The following is a 20,956-nucleotide window of genomic DNA, read 5'->3' on the forward strand; positions in this document are numbered from 1 at the left end:
TTGTTAAACTTTACCAACCAGGACTTAAGATAGCTGCTTACCAGCTGTTCTTGTCTTTCCTAAGTCCTGCTCACTGTTCATCTGACTCCCATTACATTGAGGTGCTCTGGGCAGTGTCCTGAACTCTATAGCGCTTGCCTGCTGTTTAGCCTTTGTTGTGATTGTTTTGAGACAGGGTATCACTGTGTAGCCCTGGCTGGTCTGGAACTCAGCAAACCTTTGAGATCAGATCCCCTGAGTCCTAACACATTCCTTATCTAGAGGCAAGATTCATCTTTATTTTACTGAGTCCCGGAGTAATTATATCACAAACAGTCCAGGTTTGCAGGGTTGTTCTACCCAAGCTCACAGTAAAAGAGGTGAGCGTGGGAGACCTGAGCAGGGCTGCAGAATTTCACAGAGCATCAACTTAGAGATCTGTGCCTGCTGAGGGAAGGTGCTGGTATAGTACTTTTGTTAGCATCAGAAGGTTTCTTTAATAGGTGTAGTTTAACTGTGTTACTTTCTTTTCACAGGCTCCAGGTTATGGAGATGTTAGGCTATCTTTAGAAGCCATCCCAGATACCGTGAACCTAGAAGAACCTTTCCATATTACCTGTAAAATCACAAACTGCAGGTAATGCCAGTGTGTGTGGATGGGCCCCCTGTCTCCTCACCTAAAAGTACTTGCTAATCTTTTAATTATTCCCCTACCCTTTTTTATTTTTTTTATTTTTATTTATTTATTTATTTATTTTTGGTTTTTCAAGACAGGGTTTCTCTGTGGCTTTGGAGCCTGTCCTGGAACTAGCTCTGTAGACCAGGCTGGTCTCGAACTCAGAGATCCGCCTGCCTCTGCCTCCCGAGTGCTGGGATTAAAGGCGTGCGCCACCACTGCCCGGCTCCCCTACCCTTTTTTAGTTTTTGAGACAGTCTCCTTGTATAACCCTAGCTATCCTGGAACTTACTAGGATAAGACCGGGCTAGCCTCAGACTCAGAGATCTGCCTGCTTCTGCCTACCCAATGCTGGGATTAAAGATGTGCACCTCTGTGCCCTTTAAATATCCCGTCACTTCTTATATTGAATACCACTGGTAATAATGTTTATAAATATTTGAAGTCCTAGTGTTTACTTCCTGTGTTCTTATTTCATTCATTAATGGTAATATGTGATGGGTATTAATTGCTGACACTATGGAAGAGAGCTAGAGAAGGCCACATTTATCCTTCCTTCAGATTTCATAGTGCTGAAAGATGAGCTGCAGGCTCTTCTGGGATGGCATAGATGTACAATAGTCAGCTCATTTCTCTGGTGCTTAAACTTGAGCCATATCTTTAATATGAACAAGAAAAATGTGGGTCAAAACTTAACATAAGAGGTACCTATAGTTGGGAAAAATGATTCTGATTTTTGTCTGTTGCCTATTTTCTTTGGGAGTGTTTTCTAAGACAGTCTTGTTATATAACCCAGATTGGCTTTGAACTTATAATAATCTTTTTGTTTTCTGAGTGATGGGAATACAGGCTAAAGTTTTTTGTTTGTTTTTGAGACAGGGTCTTACTGTGTAGCCTTGGCTTGCCTAGAACTGCTATATGGACTAGGCTGACGTCAAATTCATAGAGATCCACCAGCCTTTGTCTCCTGGAGTGATGGGACTGAAGGCATCCACCACCACACCCAGCCATTAAGCAGTTTTGCAAGTAAACAGAAGAAGCAAATAATAGACAGTTTAAAGCATAAACGACTTATATCCAGCAAAGTCGTCTTGCTAGTACTCACATGATCTGTTTGGGTACTGCAATAGTATTGCAGTGTTGAGTCACCCTTTACTATAGCTGTAGAACCACTTTACTTTCATACTTCCTTTCCCTTAGGTCTAAGGAACTAGGAAATGCTCTTCAAATTTAGAGAAGTGCCTGATCACACTCTAAGTCTATGAAGCTACTATATACATACTACTACTACTTGGTTGTTGTTGTTGTTGTTTTGAGGCAGGGTCTCTAACCCAGGCTGGCACCGAACTCCTTGAGGATGACCTTGAACTTCTGACTCTAGCTGGTGACACTTGTAACAGCAGCACTGGAGAAATTGAGGGAAGAGACCAAAAGTTCAACGTCATCTTCAGCTACAAAGAGAGTGTCAAGGCAGTCCAGAGGACATGAGACCTTGTCTCCAGACTCTGAGGAGTAAGAAAGCTCCCTGGGCTAGGGCATTTGCTGCCAGGTGTGTGTGTCAACCTGAGTCTGAGTCCCAGAACCCATATGGACGAGGGACAAAGCCAACTCTTGCAAGGTTGTCCACTGACCTCCACATGCACACCCCTGCACAGACACACAGACATGAGGTAGATAGGTAGGTAGGTAGATAGATAGATAGATAGATAGATAGATAGATAGATAGATAGATAGTAGATAGATAGATAGTAGGTAGGTAGGTAGGTAGATAGATAGATAGATAGATAGATTGATAGATAGATAACAACTGGAAAACCACCTCAGCTGGTGTGAGGCTTCTATAAGCCTGGAGGATGCCGTGACCCCATTGTCCTTATTCTGTCTTTTTGTTGGTTTTGCTTTTGAGACAGTGCCTCCTTACAGCCTGGCCTCGCACTAGCTATGTAGCTGAGGCTGCCCTCCATCATCCTGGCTCCCTCATTCTACCTTAAGTAATGACATGCTCATTTTTTCCATTTTTTCTCTGGTTCTTATTCTCCTGGACAACCAGAAAGTAAACTTACTGAAAAGTAGAAGGAATGTGATGGTGTCTCCTTAGGAAATAAACAAGGTTTATTCCTGCCCTCTGATTGCCTCAGCAGTGAGAGGACGATGGACCTGGTCCTGGAAATGTGCAATACTAATTCTATCCACTGGTGCGGGATTTCGGGAAGACAGCTAGGAAAGCTGCATCCAAGCTCCTCACTCTGCCTGGCCCTGACTCTCCTGTCTTCAGTACAGGGGCTCCAGGTACGTTTTCTTTTTGGTAATCAACAGGGTGGGCTAAATTATCATTTGTAATAGCCGTATTTTCTCTAATAATCATCGGTGATTGAAAACTGAAGTGCCTCTCTCTCTCTCTTTTTCTAGAGTGTCTCTGGCCTAAGACTCACTGACACATTCTTAAAGAGAACATATGAATACGACGACATTGCGCAAGTCTGTGTGGTCTCGTCAGCCGTGGAAGTGGAAGCCTAAGGAAAATTCCTAATGTTAAATTTCTTGTTTAATCACAGAACTGTTCCCTGTATTTTGTCAGCTTTGTGAAATGATGAACAGCAAAAATAAGTATATGTTATTTAAATTTGTTTTCTGTAAAACAGTTAAATAGTAAATATTTGTTGTAAAAGCAGTGGTTTTATCTTGTGAGTTGTACTCCAAATGAACAGAACTTGTCAGTGTTTCCTACACATATTTCATCCTTTAAGATAACTGTCGGCTTTTGTTTGTAACAAGCTCAATTCTTGAAGCTTTTTGTCTACCAAGTAGATTTTTGTAAAAGCAAACCTTCTTGTAAAGGGCCAGTATCCGATGTCTTGGGCTCTGGCGGTAAATGAACTCCACCATCTGAGTACAGTAGCAGGGGTGTCCGTGGTGATGGCACCTGCTGCTTAGGGCCCCAGGACTACAGTTTAGTAATTCAGTCTGGAAGATACTGTGACACTTTGTATAGAAGTGTATTAATCAATCAACCACAGTCTCTTTCCTGGGTGCCTAGACAACAGAAAATCCTTGTCTGAAACAATTCAGGTCCCCCTCCTGTAACCTGATTATTTCTTGACACAGGATAAACATTTTCCGTTGTTTTCAAGAGCATTGTATGTGTGTGTGGCTGTGAGTGCATGCAGATCAACAACGTCTCACCCACACTCACCACAGGGCCAGCTCCGCCGTTACCCAGGCAAGGCGCAGGGCCAGCTCACTCAACTGCTCTAGGGGGCATACGAGGTGAGAGGCAGGGTCAGCCCTCACACACATCTCACACACACTCCACAGCAGACCAGAATTGGTTGACTCAGTTAACTTTTTTTTCAACTTTTACTAATTCTTTGCAGATTACCCATCATGCATCCGATCCCACCTGTCTCTTCCCCACCCGCCTTCCGCCCTTGCAACCTCCCCCCAAAACAAAATTTTAAAGAAAAGCTAAAAACTGAATAAAGCAAACAAACAAAACAAAATAAATAAATAAATGAACCAAAAAAAAAGGGTCTCAGCATAGAAATGGTAATGGGGCCAATTGAATTCCACAGTTAACCCTTTAGCCCTTTCTTCTTCACGGGCAAGTGTTCCCTGTCAGTCTTTGACCTGCTACACCAGGACACTGGGCTCTCATTGGGGCTCCTCTTGGATATCCTATTGTCCTAAAGTTTTAAATCTGTAGATTCGTCCCCTTCACATGCATAGATGACGAGGGGGTGAGCTAACTCAGCTCTGGTTCTGGGCCTGGGTGGTAGCTGGGCTGGGCAGCCTGCCAGCTTTCCCCCACTGTCACCACCTGGGTGGCCTCTCTAGCTCTGCCTCTCGGCTAACCCCCTCACCCCGCGCTCACCTACACTCACACCATGGGGCCACCACTGCCCTGGGAGACTGGAGGGAGGGTCTGCTCTCCTGTGTGGTGCAGTTGGTGAGGGGCAGGCTAGTTCTTTCCCTCACCCATGCCACCACATGGGCAGACAGTTCGGGGGGACGAGGGGGTGCAGGGTCATCTCTTCAGCTGTCATGCCCTCTGAGCCAGCTCTAGTGTGTGCCCTGGTGAGGTGTAAGCCCACTCTCTGGTGTGCTGCAGCCAGTGAAGGACAATGCTAGATCTCTGATGATCCCAGGGCCAGCCTTCTTGCCTGCCAAGGGTAGCAAGGGGAAGGGCATCTTTCCCTCACCCACTGTCACCACCTGGCAGATGAGAGCAGGAGTGGGGTCAGCTCTGCTGTCGTTGTGCCCTTGGGGCTGGCTCACCTGTCTCCTGACCACAGGGTCAGCTCTAGTGTGCTGCCCAGGTGAGGTGCAGGCTGTGCTGAGGGATGAGGCCATCTTTCCTGGGGCCAGTTCTGCAGTAGCTAGCAAGGAACCAGGCCAGCTATTCCAAGGCAACTCAGTTAACTTTGATCAAGGTTAATAATTTCCTAGTTTTAACCTAAAAACTCCTGAAGAATGTTTTATTTTATAATACACATTTAAGTGATTCCCAACTTCATATCTGTTTTGGCTGGGTTTTTTGTTTGTTTGTTTGTTTGTTTTTCTTTTTGAGACAGGGCTTCTCTCTGTAGCTTTGGAGCCTGTCCTGGAACTCACTCTGTAGACCAGGCTGGCCTCGAACTCACAGAGATCCGCCTGCCTCTGCCTCCCAAGTGCTGAGATTGAAGGCATGCACCACCATCATCAGGCCTGTTTTTTAACATGTACTAATATAAAAATTTTGTCTGTCCATCTAATCATACCCGTTATGTCAGGAACAAATCAGCAAAAAGTATTTATAGTAAGTCTTTAAACAGCTTTGCAATAGGAATGTAACAAAATGTTTCTCGATTTGGCAGGAAAACAAAAACCCATGCTGTTATATCCCTTACCCTAGTTTGACAAGTTGAAATTTCCCAGTATCTAATAATTGCTTACATATTAAGAATGCATTAAGTTAAACACAAAACCCTTTCTCTTAAATGCATAATTATTTATTGCCATGACAAATTATTTGGTCCAAAAATGAAAGGTGTATCCAGGAGGCTTGGCCCTCACATTAGTCATGATTGATGAACGTCTATGCAAAACAAAATGCAAGCATTAAGAACAGAAGTCGGTTCCTTTAGGATGACGGAGACTGGTCAAGTCAGTCTGTATCAGCATTATTTCAAGCATCCTCTCATAACTGAACCATGTTTGCATTCATTCAGAATTTAAAAGTTACTCTGCTATATACTTTAAATTACAAAGTCTCTTCTGTATATAAACAACATAGGTACATATTGTTCTTACTCTAAATAAAAGATAAATGCCATCTTATAAAGGATCTGTGTCAGCTATTATAAAATCTAGATTGATGATTTGGTACAGTAAATGAAATTCCATTTCCATACAAAGGGCATGTTCAGTTTTGCATAGCACGGTAACAGTTTCAGCTACTCCAACAAAATGGGGTCATGGAAGAGAGGCATTCTGAATTCAAATGTATATAAGTATTCAATGCCATCCTTTCTCTCTGAGCAAGTGTATTTTCCTGACAAGGGGAAGAATACTTGGGGAAGTTTCTTAAGAATTTTAAGACAGCTAGAAAAATCAGACCACTCCAAAAAAAAAAAAAAATCTTGAACTAGCTTGCAATGTGATGATTTCAACGTGATGGATGGACCTGAAGAGTAAAAAGTGTACTGAATAAGGAAACACCATGGAAGTAGGAAGAGATATCGGCAGTATATTCATTCCTATAGAAACAAACCAAAAAGTGAAATGGAAGATACACCAGTTCCTTGATTTTGTGTAAAAAGAAAAGCTACCTTTAGCCAAGAGTGTTAGCATAGGAAGTCAGTGTTCCACAGCTGCTGATGAGAAAGGGTCGTTCCTACCAGGATATTACTGGTCAAGTGAGTTGGGAACTATTTCTTCCTCTTCTGTGTTTTGGAAGCCATATGGAATGGATATTATTCTCTCCTGAAGACTTTGGTAGAGCTGACTACCAAGATCATCTGAGCCTAACCGGTTTTTGTTTTGTTTTTTGTTTGTCCTGGAAGGTATGGAAATTTCTTCACAAAGGCTTTCTAATTGTCCTTTTTGTTGTTTGTTTCCTACTGGGTACTTCGTTTTGTTGGTTTTGAAACTGGGTCTCCTGCAGCCAAGACTGGTGTTGAATTCCTCCACCTCCAAAGTGTTGGATTACAGGTGCACTTTGTCCTTCCAGTTCCATGCAGTACTAGGGAAGGAGCAACCCAGGGCTTCCTGCTGGGCAGGCACTGTGCTGCCGACCCCCAGTTTCCCTTCTAATATCCCACAGGAGCTGTTCCTAGTATATCTGCTCCTATCCTATGTGTTTCTTCTTTAATGCAGTGATGGAATTGAACCCATGTGCTCACTTCCTAGGCAAGCACTCTCTCTTCCATCTCTGATGCTGTTGTTAATTTGTATTTTCTGTTGCCTAGTCGAGGATTCACCAGTTTTATTGAACTGAAAGCCTGTTCTAGGATTATTAACATATTCAGCACTGGAGGACTGGGCTTTTAGTTGTCAGCTTTGAATTGTCTTTGACTCCAGTCCTAACCTTTATGTAAGCAGGAAGTACTTCACTCTGAACACTGTGTGACAGCCGACACAACCCAGTTCTCTGTCAGAGGTTCCCGTTCTCTACCAGAACTGTTTCTTGGCTGTCCCACGTGAGACTGCCCAGGTGCCTGCTGGCTACTTGAGGAGAGACCCCCAACCTTACGCAACTTTATTTGTTCTAAAGTTGAGGCCTGACTGCGTGGAGCACTGTTTAAAATGGTGAATCTTATTTGATGATATGACCCTACACCAGAATTTTGAATTAATTAATTTTCCCCACCTGATGTACAGTAAAATTACAAAACCACTGTCTCACAAAAGGCGAAAAAGAAAAAGGGTTTGATTTTTGGTTTGTTTGTTTTTTTTGTTCAAGACAGGGTCTCTCAGTTTCTCAGTAGCTATGCAGCCAGTCCTAGAACGTGCTCTGCAAACCAGGCTGGCCTCGAACTCACAGAGATCCACCTGCCTCAGCCTCCTGAGTGCTGGGATTAAAGGCATGTGCTACCACTGCCTGGCAAAAAAAAAAAAAAAAAAAAAAAGGTTTTGAAACCTCGAGCTCCGAAATGCACAGACTGAGAAGAGCTTCGGGAAGGCTGTGCGGCTAGTCTCATCTTAAATTACGTTCTTTCACTCTTCCCTCGTCACGCCTGTAAAATCATTACATAACAGCCCCCATTTAACCACTTTTTGGTTCATAAGCACATTCCATTTGAAACTGGAATTTTCTCATCCACCAAGTCACCTAGAATCATGCCACTAGTATCTCACGCCATTTCTTTCTACTCACCACATGCCAGATGCATAAATATGGTAAGATATTGGAAGTCTCCTGATATGTTTAAATTGCAATAAATTAAAGTTAAGCATAAGACTGTCATGCTAAGCCAAACTGCAGCCAAGGATCCCACAGAGGAGCAGTGTCGGCGATAGATGCCTTTGTTACCCATCAAATAATGGTAAAATAAAAAAATAAAATCATTGCAGATGGGCACATAATTAAATTCCACTTAGAAATCCCATAATTTGGGGCCCGGTCAGTGGCTTTGTAAAGTGTAACTAGACACTGCCCTAGGTAAGTTTCCCACCAATGAAACTGTGACAATAAGACTAGGAGAATGAACAGAGCAGTTGTGTGCACTGGCCCGACCAGTGCCGTTAAGGATCTCTAAGTGTGCTTCATTATGTACTTAACTGACCATGCGAATGCTACCAACCCTAAACTACAGACAGGATTAGTTAAAATCGAGGCAGAAAACCTGAGCATCCTTCCGGTGCATTCTGTACATTCACAGTATCTCCAAAACATCGCCTGCATCAAACTAAAGATTCCCTGTCCCCAGTACAAGCCACCCTACAGACAGTACTGGTACCCACAACAGACATGTGTTACTGATGGTGGCACATGCCAAAGCTCCTCTCCTGATGTGCTACCAAGCACATTTCTTCCAAACCAGCATGAGAAGTCTCTCCACTTAGTCATCGCCTCTCTCAAAACCATGGCCAAGGGAAACCTGTAGCTAAAGAACTTTCCAGTAAATAGCCCTACTGTTCAATAAATATACTCTGTACTAAGTCTGATATACAAACAGGATGATAAAAGTTTTAAAATGGATGGGCCCTTGTCCCAAGGCTGTATTAGCTCTTAACAAGGCTATTGATGGTTTGTTTCCGAAGGAGTTTGTGTTATGTTCAAGTCTGTTGGTGATAAACTATACTCTAAACGGATGGACTCTCTCGGTTTTACACAAGAGACTTTCCTCCATTATTTCCAGACATTGTGTAGGGTGGTTTCGGTTACTTGGTTTTGGGCTATTATCTACAGGTGGACATGTCAGAACCACTATCTGTACTGGGGGTGAGGGTCCCGATCAAGTCAGGAATGTTCTTCGGTGCTGCTGCTGAACGTCCTGCTGCGGATGTGATTCCTCAGCTGCTCTATCAGTTCCGGATTCTGTTGTTGGATCTGCTGAGCAAACTGCTGTCCCCTGCAGGAAAAAGGCAGAATAAATTGGGTGGGGGACTCTCTAGTCACAGAGTACTCGTGCAAAACGTACTGCAGACACTGGGAACTACCCAAGGGAATATAACACAAGTTATTCTATAAACACAAATTTTAGAACCATAACGTTGTTCCTATAATGCTATATTCCAGATAGCATTACTACAGGACAGAGAGTTCACACGGTGTGTGTGTGTGTGTGTGTGTGTGTGTGTGTGTGTGTGTACATTTCATGTGTGTACTGTTGCACAGAGGGCAGGTGTACACATGTGTGTGTGTGTCTGTGTGTGTGTGTGTGTGTCTGTGTGTGTGTGTACATTTCATGTGTGCACTGTTGCACAGAGGGCAGGTGCACACGTGTGTGTGTGTGTGTGTGTCTGTGTGTGTGTGTACATTTCATGTGTGCACTGTTGCACAGAGGGCAGGTGCACACGTGGAGCTGGAGAATCAAGTGTCAACACTGGTCCTAAGGTGCAATCTACTTCTTTTGTTTGCTCTGAGACAGGGTTTAATTACTGGCCAGAAAGCTGCAATGTTGGTCAGGCCAGCTAGCAGGCCAGCAAGCCCCAGGGACTCATCCTCCTGTCCCTATTTCCCCAGCGTGGTAATTATAAGATGTGTCATCACTTCCAGTTTTGTTTGGTTTGATTTTTTGAGTCATATTCAGTGGATGGAACTCATGTCTTCATGGTAGCAAGGCAAGCTCTTTACCAACTGAGTCATCTCTCCAGCCAGGACAGAGTTCTTTTTAGAAAGCAAAACACCCTTTGCTTGTCAGCCTTTTGGTGCAGATCACAATATGAAACAAAATGCCTAAGCTAAAATAGGAATGCCTGAATTGAATGCAATTTACTTGTCCACACATTACTCAAAGGACTAAAAGGTATGATCCTTTACAGTATGTCCTGAAACAATGCTCTTAGCAGCACCAAGGCTTCCTAGTTTCTGGAGAGACCTAACAGCTCCCAAGCTGGGTCCTATTAGAGGTCACTGAAAAACAAACTTATTTTTCTTGGCAGGGGAGGGGGACAAGACAGGATGTGTCTGTGTAGCCCTGGCTGTCCTGGAACTCAGCCTGTAGACCAGGCTGGCCTCGAACTCAGAAATCTGCCTGCCTCTGTCGCCTGAGTGCTGGGATTAAAGGAATGCGCCACCACCCAGCTGAAAAGTGAATTTTTAAAAGACAAAGTTTTAACATAGGCATGGGAATGTAGTTCAATGACAGAACTGTGTGCACACACGCACACACATGCGTGCACATGTGCACAGAGTCACATGGTATGCAGATGTACAAGCCTAGGCCAGAAGAGATGCCTGGTGTCCTCTATTTCTTCCTGCCTTTCCTTGAATCTGGAACTTGCATTTTCTTGTGTAAGCTGGAAACCAGCAAGCCCCAGTGGTCCTCCTGTCTCTGGCCTTTGGATCTGAAGTTAGAGGTGTGTATGGGATACCCAGGTCCTTCATGAAGGTGTGAAGATCAGAACTCCACTTCTCATTATTGTGCAGCAAGTGCTCTTAACCTTTGAGCCACCTCTCTAGCCCAAGAGAACCCTTTCCTAGCATTCCTAAGGCTCTAGCTTCAATCCCCACACCTCATTAAACAACCATACCCAGCTTTGGAACAGGATGGTAGTGCACGTCTATGATTCTGGCAGTTGGGAGAGAGGGGCAAGAAGATCAAGAGTTCAAAACCACCCTCAGCAGCATAATGAGAAGGATAGCATGGTCTATATAAGACCTAGTATCAAAAATAAAAAAAAAAAAGTTTAGACAGTTTATACAAGCCACCATGAGGTTCCTTGGGTCTGGTCACTTTTCTGAGTCCTGATGAAATTCCTATTCTTTTGTTTTTGTCTCTTTCATTTGGATGCTGGTCAGCAACTACACAGAATTTTTATGGTACTCTGGGTTTCCCTACTTTTTCTCTGAAGCCCCCTACCTGCCATGTTGCTTTATGATGTTGCTACCATGGCTGACCTCCATGCTGGCTTAACTCAAACAACATGGATTTTTTTTTTTGAGAGGGAAAAGAGTCGTTTGTGGGGATGTTCTTTCTCATTTTCCCTTCTCTTCCTGATTCTTCTCTTCTAGACAGCTGCTGAGATTTATAGCTTGCCTGTCCTAGAGTTTTTCTTTTATTTATTTATTTTAGTTATCAAACATGGTATTTTTATTATTGTGCTGAAACTGAATTTTGTGATTTTAGTTCTTAAATAAAAATTCAGATAAGTATAGGAAACCTCATTGAATTTATCAACTCTCAAAACAGAATATTTAGTAAACATAAATTATTTCTTTTAAAAATAAGCATTAGGAGCAGGACACATGAGTCCATGCCTATAATCCTAGCTCTTGGGAGGGGAAAGCAGGAGGCTGAGGCATTCAAATTCATTCTCATCCTCATGGCAAATTGACAGCCGCCCTGAGTTACATGAAGCTCTGTGTCAAACAACAAAACTCCAACACACAAAAGTACCAGGAAAGAACACCATGAGTCTGAAGGGCAACATTGCATCATCAGACCAAACACGCATGCATGTGCATGAGTGAACATGCATGTTCATGAGTGATCACGTTCAAAAGCATTTTCAACATCCACTTATTTATTGGCAGGAGCACATGTGTTTCTGGTGCACATGTGTAAGTCAGGGAACAACTTGGAGGAATTAGTTTTTCCTGCCTCCAAGTTCCTGCCTTGAGTTCCTGCCCTGACTTCCCTTCATGATGGACTGTAACCTGCAAGCTGAAATAAAGCTTTCCCTCGCCAAGTTGATTTTGACCACTGTGTCTTATCCATCTGATGGGAAGCAAGCTAGGGCAAACACTCACGCTTGGATGAGGCTAGACAGGTCCGTTAGGCCTCCAACCCCAGCGGCAGGTCCTCCGATGGCATTTGTCATCATTCCTGACATTCTAGGATAATAAGAGACATACATGGAGATTAGCGTATATTCTTCACAGGATGGAAAAGCCAGACAAGTGTATCAGCACCATAGAAGGGGTTGAATCAAGTGTTTAAGTCGACCTTAAGTTCTAAGTAACAGGAATTCGGTGCATTTTTATCAACTGTGAGACGAGCTGCTCGGATTAGGAGCCTGGCAACAAGAAGGCAAAGGCATGAGGAGCTGTTATACTCACAGCTGTTGAACTTGAGGGTTCTGCATTAAACTTGCAGCCTGTAATTGGAAAACACAATTGCCTGTTAAAATATGGCAGTAATGCTGAGGGATGTTACAAAGATTTTGTAAAGATACAGGAATAAAACCCAGTGATGCAAACCCTAACATTGGGGGGGGGGGTTGTTCTAGTGTGAATGGGAAGGTATAAGAGAGAAGGAGCGTGAGACTGCAGACAATAAAAAAATACAGTTGATGGAGAGCATTGCCATGACTGATCAGATCAACGGACCAAAAGGGAAAAAGAGAAACTTTAAAACTATTAAAAAAAAAAAAAAAAAAAAAAAAAAAAAAAAAACCCTTGTGCTTTTTGTTTTTGTTTGTTGTTGTTTGAAACACGGTTTCTCTGTGTAGCTCTGGCTGTCCTAGAATTCACTCTGTAGTTCAGGCTGGCCTTGAATTTGGGGTTAAAGGTGTATGCCACCATCGCAAGGCCAAGATTGTGTACTTTTTTTTTTTTGAAGATTTATTTATTTATTATGTATCCAGTGTTTTGTCTGATGTATCTCTGTAGGCCAGAAGAGGGCACCAGATCTCATTAAGGATGGTTGTGAGCCACCATGTGGGTGCTGGAATTGAACTCGGGACCTCTGGAAGACCAGTCAGGGCTCTTAACCGCTGAGCCATCTCTCAGCTTGAGATTGTGTACTCGTAAGAAGGATGACACCAAGGAGCTGGATGTGACTGACCATGCTATGGAGACCAGAACAGCCCTCTGTAGTGGTCCGGAGATGAAGGAAGGCCTCCATGCTTCCGTCACAGAGCAACAATGGCAAGCCAACCAATCCTCAAATCTCCATTTTAATCAACAATCAACCTGGTCCTTTACTATTAATTTTCTTTATAATTGTCATCTGTTTCTATTACCTTCCTTTATTTGACAGTACTGAGGATTGAATTCAGAGCTTCTTGAACACTAAACATGCCTACCACTGACCTATGTTCTCAGCCCTGACTTTACTTCTGTGTTTATGTGTTTTTGTATTAGAGCAGTGCTGGGAATCAAGCCTTGGAGAATGTTACCCACGTGCTCTGCTATGGAGGTTCACCCACAAACCGACCCTGGCCCCCTTTTAAGAGTCAAAATGTGTTTCTAACCCTGCAAGCTCCTACGTGGTATTGTTCCACCTTGTTTTGGATGTAGCAGCTTAGAGATTAAATTTAATCTGAATTTTAATAATAATAATTTAATAACAATAATTTTCATTTTATGTTACAGTAACATAACCTGAGAATATAACTTGCTTATGATTTGGAAATGAGTAAGCCAGGCTCTAGAACATCACAAGATTTAAAAGGGGGCATGTGTTTGCCAGCAAATAGGTAAGAAGGCCAACTAAACTGATAGAGGACTATGTCTTTCAGTTGAACTAAGGATTTAATGATTATAAAACACACTTATCTGAACAAAGATGAATAGGAGCTATTCCTATTCCAGAAGTACAGTCAATGATGGAGTATGTATGGCTTTGTATTAAAACAGGGTCTTGCCATGTAGCCAAGACAGGCCTCAAATTCCTATGTAGGCAAGGATGACCTAAAACTCTCCATCTTCCTTCGTCGGGCTTCCAAAGCAGGCACTACAGACATCCACTTCCATGCAGGCAGCAGAATGTTTTCATGCAAAGTGTGCAGTCATTCATGGGGCACTATAGACCCGGGTGACATCCTAAACCCACTAAGTACTGGGTTGGATTATGATTGTTTTTCAAAGGTCCCTAAGTTATTTTGTTGATTTGAAGAACAGAGGGCAAATCTAGGGATGCTGCTTAGCTGCCTAGGATGCATGAAGTCCTGGGTTCAGCTTCCAGCATTGTATAAACTGAATTTAGTAGTACACGCTGTAATCCCAGCATGCAGGAGGCAGAAAGATCGAAAACTCAAGGTCACCTTCAGCTTCATACCAAGTTTGAGGACAGCCTGGGCTACATGAGAAGCTGTTTTTAAAAACATAAATGCTTAGGACAGAAAACAGGTCAACAATACCGAGGGACAAGCTTGGGTATTTGCTACAATCAAAATCTTCAGCTATCAATTGATAGATATATCTTCCTAGGACCAGTTTTATATGACATTGGGGATTTAAATTACATCTATCTGTCTATCTGTCTCTATCTGTCTGTCTGTCTGTCTAGAGAGTGTGGTGTGCATTTGGTATATATGCACATTACTTGTGCCACCACGCTTGCGTGGAGATCAAAAGGCAACTTGTAGGAGTCAGTCCTTTCATTTCCATCACATGAACCGTGGGAACTGAACTTGGATCACCAGCTTGTGCAGCAAACACTGTTACCTTCAGGGCCATCTCACCAGCCCAAGACAATGGTTTTTAACCTTTCATATATTTGAAAATTGGCAATCTAGTGAAAAATATGAGTTTTGACTTATAAAGTACACAGAGTCACACAAACATTGACTTATATTCCAGTTTAGGAAAGCTACGGGCTTTCTAACATCCACCCTCGCTTCCCTCTGAGCAAGGCAGACAGGTGAAGAGCCTCTATCCTTGCCTCTGCCATAAACCTGCCACTTACCAAAAACTCCTCTATTTGCTTCTAAAACATTTTAGAGACTGCACTGCCAGCCTTCTTGAGACTGAGGCAGGAAAATCACTTGAGCCCAAGGGCTTTGGGTCAGTGCCAGCAACTATTGAAAGATTCCATCTCCTTAAAAAGTATGGCAGAAACGGTTTGCAAATATATAGTGGACAGCAACCAGTAGATCAAAAAGAAAGTATACTCACCATGGTGATGAACGCCGGATTATTTATCAAGCTGGCCATGTCAAAGCTCAAGCCAGTTCCTGTCTGTAAAAGAGTTATATCTGAGATTCATTCCAGCCACGACGATGTCAATCAATCGTGAGTGACAGATCTATTCCACAGACTTTACAGTGACAACTTACAGGACTAGCCACCTCTCTTAACTTCTGTTCTGCTATTTTCAGATTTGACTTATAGGAATCATTTTCGGGATCAAGATCCAGTGCCTTCTGGTAGCTGGTAACTGCCTCTTCAAACTTATTCATGGCAGTGAGGGCCAGCCTTGGGAAACAGAGCAGAACGACAAATGCTTTAGTATTCAATTCTAACCCCGATTATACTGAATCCTCATTATATTATGGTTCTGAGAGATGGCACTAAAATTCTCCCAACTCCAAGATTCTATAAACCTGAATGGTCTCCTTTCAGTTTGACTGTGTCTCCCACGGAACATCCAACCTAAAGCTCAGAAATGAAACATACTATTTTTTAAGACCAACATGTATTGTAAATAAAGGAATTTGCTTTATGAATTTCTAGGCTGAGCTAAACGAAGATTTGTGCTAGCAGTCTTGCGGTCATGTAAATCTATGATGCTGACATCATGTCTGAGACTCTAAGAAACCAGCAGTGTCAAACCATCTGACCCTATGACAACACTGCCACCGACAGCTATCTGCAACACCTGCAGCCCGCGGGCCTCAGGGGGGACACATCTGCCTCTAAACACTGTGCACTTCTGAGCACCCCACATGCTTCCCTCCCAAAGGATCTTGAACAAAAATAAATATTAGTTTTCCATCTTTTTCTTTTACTGTTTCACTTCCCTACAGCTATTAAAAACTACTGACTTATTTATCAAGGGGAGGGGCCTGCCATGGAACAAGCATGGAGGCCAGAGGGCGACTCTGTTGATTTGCTCTTTTCCTTACACTTTAACACGGGCTAGGGAATTGAGCTGGGATCCTCAGACTTACACGGCCAGAGCCTTTACCTGCTGAGCCATCCCACTGGCCTCAGTTTCCCATCTTTCCAAAACTAGAGTGTGGCTATCTAATGACTAGTCCTGAACAACACATTAATCGTCAGACAGACAAAATAAGGATCTCTCGTCATTCAAATAATAAATTACCATCACAGGCACAAGTCTATGCATTATTAAATTTCAATCTTTAGCTTTTCCTACCTATAATGTGCTTGAAAATTACATCAGAATTAAGCAGTAATAACATGTATAAAGAGAGAGTATTGAGTGTCTCATTTGTTCTGGGATTGTTTTTAAACAAATTAATATAATTCTTTCTTTCTCTGGATTACCTCACAGCCTTCTCATGTAGATACAATAAGAAATTCTTACAACTCAATTAGTTTCCTATTAGCCAACCTTGAAGGATCCTCAGCAACCTTTCCAATTAATCATCAACAAGTATTGAGAGCCTACTATGTACCAGGTACTATCTTAAATCCTGAGCATTTCACAATTTTTTAAAAAGTTCCTCATTTTAAGAAACTCCCCTTCCACCTGAGGAGCACAGACAACAAGCACGCATACAGAATAGGTCCTATTAAAGAGAATGACAGCTGAGTTTGCTCAAAAATGGCCACACCCTGAAGACATGTATGACAGAAAGTAATCATAGGGAACTCGGGGGAAGACTATCTACCCAGATGCAGCGGTAAACACAGAAGCCCTAAGATGTGGGTGTGGTATGCTTAAAGTACGGAATAAAGGCACGTGAGGATGGAACAAAAGAAACGAAGTGGAGAGATTTCCTGGCTATGTTGTTCATATGGGACCCTTTATAGTTCAGACTTTTAAACTGTAGTCGCAAAGGAATGATTTGTAATGTTTGAGTTATACTTTTAGGATTTGGTGGGCAGGTCTAAGACAGGGTCTTACGTAGCCCAGGCTGGCCTTAATGTTGCTAGGTAGCCAAGGATGATCTTGAACTCAGGATCCTCTTGCTTCTTCCTCTGAAGTGCTGGGATTGTAGGCATGCAGCACCAAATCCAGTTTATACAGTCTTGGGGCTCAAATCCAGGGCTACCTGAATACTAGGCAAATGTTCTCTCTACTTACTCTGGCTTCTCTGCCGAGGATAAAAATTGATGAGGTATAGAATTAAGGCATAAAGGCCAGTTGGGAGGTTTCTAAAGTAGACTAGGTAAGAGGTGGCAATTGTGCTAGGCCTATAAATAAGCCAGTCAAAAACTGAATCCAAGATACACAGGAAAATAAGACCAGAACAGAAGTGCCAGGAGATGAGATGGATGGAAAACAAGTCGGCTTCTGACCTAAGCACTGGGTAGATGAACACAGGGGAAAGAGTTAAGAAGCGAGCAGGAGTTCTGTTTGAAACACAAGAAATTTAAAACATCTTTTAAATACTCAGACACAGAAATAAAAATTAATGGAATGTGTGAGTCTGGAGCTCAGGCAGAACTTAAGAGATCCAAAGGCACATATGGCCAGTTCTCACTCACAGAAATTAAATCCTATAAAGTCTCCATAAACACAAAACTAACAAACTAAATAGTGGTGTCTGGGGAAAATACATGGTTAGGGACCTATGAACCTTTTTGGTGCTTTTTCATGGTGCAAGCTTATGAAGTGAGCCTTTTCATAATTTGTGGCTTTCTCCAACAACTTTCTCCAGTCAGTGATGAAACAGCCTCTGCTGACCTCATCCTCAGGGGGAGTCACTTTCTCCATTCTATTGCATATATTTGTCTTATTCTCGCACAGAGGGCAATGTTAGGATATTCAGCATCGAGCCTCCACAACAGCATGGATGATGCGACTTGGAAATACTTTGGGCAACTCTGAGCACTTACCCCATCCTTCCGTAGGCCTTGCTGTATTTTGAGTCAATCGCTATTGCTTTCTCACAGTCCTTTATTGCATCTGTGTAGTGACTTAATTTGCTTTGAGCAGCAGCTCTAAGAGGGAAAAACGTTAGAATCAGGCAACTCCCAAGGCACCGGTCCAGCTTTTCAGGCATGAAACTGTGTAGTTCTTGCCCCGATTTTTACATCACTCTTCATAAATTTCTAAGTCAAACTGTCTAATTATACAACAATTTAAAAACAGCCTAAGACATCAGAAAAAAATATGTAAGCTCCCTTTTCCTCTTTGCTTTACAGAGAAGACAAATGTGTGTGGCACACAACCCACCTAATATTTATTGCCTCTCAGTTTGCCTAAAATGCAAACTGAAAACACTGGGGCATCAGACCACCAGAGAGGCAGAAAGAGAGGGCAGTTGCGATGTCTTGGTCACTTTAATAGAAAAGTTAAAGCATACCAAAAATTCTCCAACCCATTCACACTTTCTCCCGTCCATTCACTACTGACACAGACTAAACTTTGTTTCTTTCAGACTCTCAAATGTTCTCATAATTTCCCTCAGCAGACCTCAGAATCTACTTCAGTAGAAGGCCAAAGAGGCCAACTCTAGAAAACCAGCATCTGTCTAGGTAAGCATCTGAGTAACTACGACCTGTCGATAATAATGTGAAGTAGGGAGAGTTTGCTCAGATGGGAAATGGGGAGGAGAAGACCTAAGATTCATCCTCAGAGGCCAACAAGGAGTATCAGCAGTCAAGAAAGAGCCACATGAGGGCCAGGGCAGGGGACTGCATCTTAGGTTCTCACAACCCTCCAAGGGTATGCTATGTCCTGCTACTCCAAACACTGTACCAAAACCTGACAGCCCTTCTAAAAGTAAAAGCAGGAGGCCCTTTGGGGGGAAGAATATTACAAACCCAGAAATTGGTTTAGATGCCTTCATGTTCTTGAGTCTACAAACAAAAGTCCTCAACAATCATTACCCACTCCCCCCCCATTTGCTAAGCTCGCCCACAACCTGAGAAGCACTACTCTCGTCCTTCCTACCTTTATTCTTCTCTTACATGCATGCTTGCTGTCTAAATGGCCCAAACCTTTTGTTTGTTTAACTACCCAGTCAACCTTCTGTCTTCCTTGAAACTAATCAGCAGTGATTTCATTCGGGACTTCCTAGACTCTAGTAACACACATGAAAACAGCAAAATTGATAAAAACTTGTGTGTGTGTGCGTGCACGTGTGTGCACGTGTGCCTATGTGTGTCAGTGTATAGCAGTTAGACACCTTCAAGTGTCACTCCTCACTTTCCACCTTGAGACAGGTTCTCCTCAGCTTCATAAAGCAGAGTAGTTGGCTCTGGGCTTCTGGAGAGTCTCCGGCCTCTGTCTCCCATCCCCAGGGGCATACTGGGAATTCAGATGCTAGACTACATGGTTCTGGGATCTGAACTCAGGGGCTTGGGTTTGGCAGACCTGCACTAAAATCACCAGTCCTTTGAAGCCAGCATTTTTACCCACTGAGACAGGTCCCTAGCCATGACTAAAACACCATGCTCTCCACTGGCCTCTTGAGAAGATGTGGCCCACACAAAAGGATATGGAAGAAGGAAACTTGCTTTTTCCTCACTCTCGCTGGCAAGTTCATCTACCCTGTTCCTGAGCCATTCCTTTGCTGGTGTAAGAACCCACTTCTTTGGAATTCCAACACAGACTGAGAATGAGTGACTCTCTATGACTTCCCTGGGACTCCAGCACCAGATTGGGACTGCTAAGAAATCCACTCTTGCAAATGGAACAACTACTAGATTCTTAGATTTCCTGTCAGGAGACAGCCATTGTTGGACTACTCAGACTTCAGCCTGTAAGCCACTCTAGTCAATCACACACACACACACACACACACACACACACACACACACACACACACAGAGGGTTTTTTTCCATTCTATCAGTTCTGTTCCTTTAGAGAAGCCTGACTTACACAACCACTATCATATTCTGTCCGCACTGAATGTCCAAAGTAAATGACCAAATGTTGGCTACCCACAAGCAGTGTTCTATAAAACCAACCCTTGGGGGAAGCAACTGAAAGTAACACTGATAATCCTGGACATTGAAACTGGGAAAACAGATCTTCCAAATTTTCTGTAAGAAATAATCGTATTTAGTGTGGATTAGCTCTGATAGACATTTTGGAGATCAGCTTCACAACTAATATGCATATTAATGACCTACATAATCCAGAAAGTAGATTTTGAAAGAACAAAAGACTTGTACTTTGGCCAGACATGGTGGTATATGCTTTTAATCCTAGTACTCGTGAGACCGATTTCTGTGAATTCAAGAACAGCATGATCTACAATAGCAAGTTCCAGGGTTACATGGTGAGGCTCTGCCTCAAAGGCAAAAAGTAAATGAAATGACATGAAAGAAAAAAAGGAAAAGAAAATCCTCTTGCTTTTGCCCAATTTGACCTTCTAACCTATAATACATCCATAACTGAAACTCTGCTCCATTCTAGTAAGGATGGGATGACAGGTCCTCAGAGAAACTCCATTTCTGACCACCATAGGAAACTCTCACGCACTGGGGAGCACAGTCCACATCTACTAGTGTATTCTGCCCAGTGCTTATATTGCTTGAAGACAACTAGTACGAACAGCGAACCAGTGCCCGAAATCCTGCCGACTCAATAGCTGAACTGATAATTGCAAACCTACTACACAGAATCTCTTCGAGAACTGACACTTCCTGAGAAGTTCCAAGGTGAGAGATAAAACTTAATTGTGTGCCTGGCTCTGGCTGTGGACGTAGCACTCCACCTGCAGCTTCCACATGCCTCCTGCTCACCCTCGTATAACCGCTCCATTCTTGTCCTAATGGAAGCTCTCTAACTCAGCCGACACCGAGTATCAAACTCAGATCTTTGCACATGTTAGGCAAGTGCTCTACC

At 42.9% G+C, this 20,956-nt stretch overlaps 2 protein-coding genes across 5 annotated transcripts in view; one reads left to right on the top strand and one right to left on the bottom strand.

Moving 5' to 3' along the window:
- Positions 1-3,326, top strand: part of Trappc13 (trafficking protein particle complex subunit 13) — a 32,440-nt gene extending 29,114 nt beyond the window's left edge. For 2 of the 4 annotated variants that reach the window (XM_041663166.1, XM_041663168.1), the window contains 3 exons: positions 516-616; positions 2,794-2,944; positions 3,065-3,326. In XM_041663166.1, coding sequence (XP_041519100.1) covers positions 516-616; positions 2,794-2,944; positions 3,065-3,172 — 360 coding nt within the window. In that variant the 3' untranslated portion in view covers positions 3,173-3,326. The remainder of the gene's footprint in view (positions 1-515; positions 617-2,793; positions 2,945-3,064) is intronic. The other 2 variants (XM_041663167.1, XM_041663169.1) reach the window with 1 other exon arrangement.
- Positions 3,327-5,621: 2,295 nt separating this feature from the next.
- Positions 5,622-20,956, bottom strand: part of Sgtb (small glutamine rich tetratricopeptide repeat co-chaperone beta) — a 36,776-nt gene continuing 21,441 nt past the window's right edge. The window contains exons 6-11 of the mRNA XM_041663171.1: positions 17,994-18,098; positions 15,302-15,440; positions 15,141-15,203; positions 12,360-12,397; positions 12,051-12,134; positions 5,622-9,207 (exon numbers count right to left, since the gene is read on the bottom strand). Of these exons, the coding sequence (XP_041519105.1) occupies positions 9,096-9,207; positions 12,051-12,134; positions 12,360-12,397; positions 15,141-15,203; positions 15,302-15,440; positions 17,994-18,098 (541 nt within the window). The 3' untranslated portion in view covers positions 5,622-9,095. The remainder of the gene's footprint in view (positions 9,208-12,050; positions 12,135-12,359; positions 12,398-15,140; positions 15,204-15,301; positions 15,441-17,993; positions 18,099-20,956) is intronic.

This window comes from Microtus oregoni, unplaced genomic scaffold (assembly GCF_018167655.1).
Source record: "Microtus oregoni isolate MIOR12 unplaced genomic scaffold, Mior012 000014F_ref0000157, whole genome shotgun sequence".
Taxonomy (NCBI): domain Eukaryota; kingdom Metazoa; phylum Chordata; class Mammalia; order Rodentia; family Cricetidae; genus Microtus; species Microtus oregoni.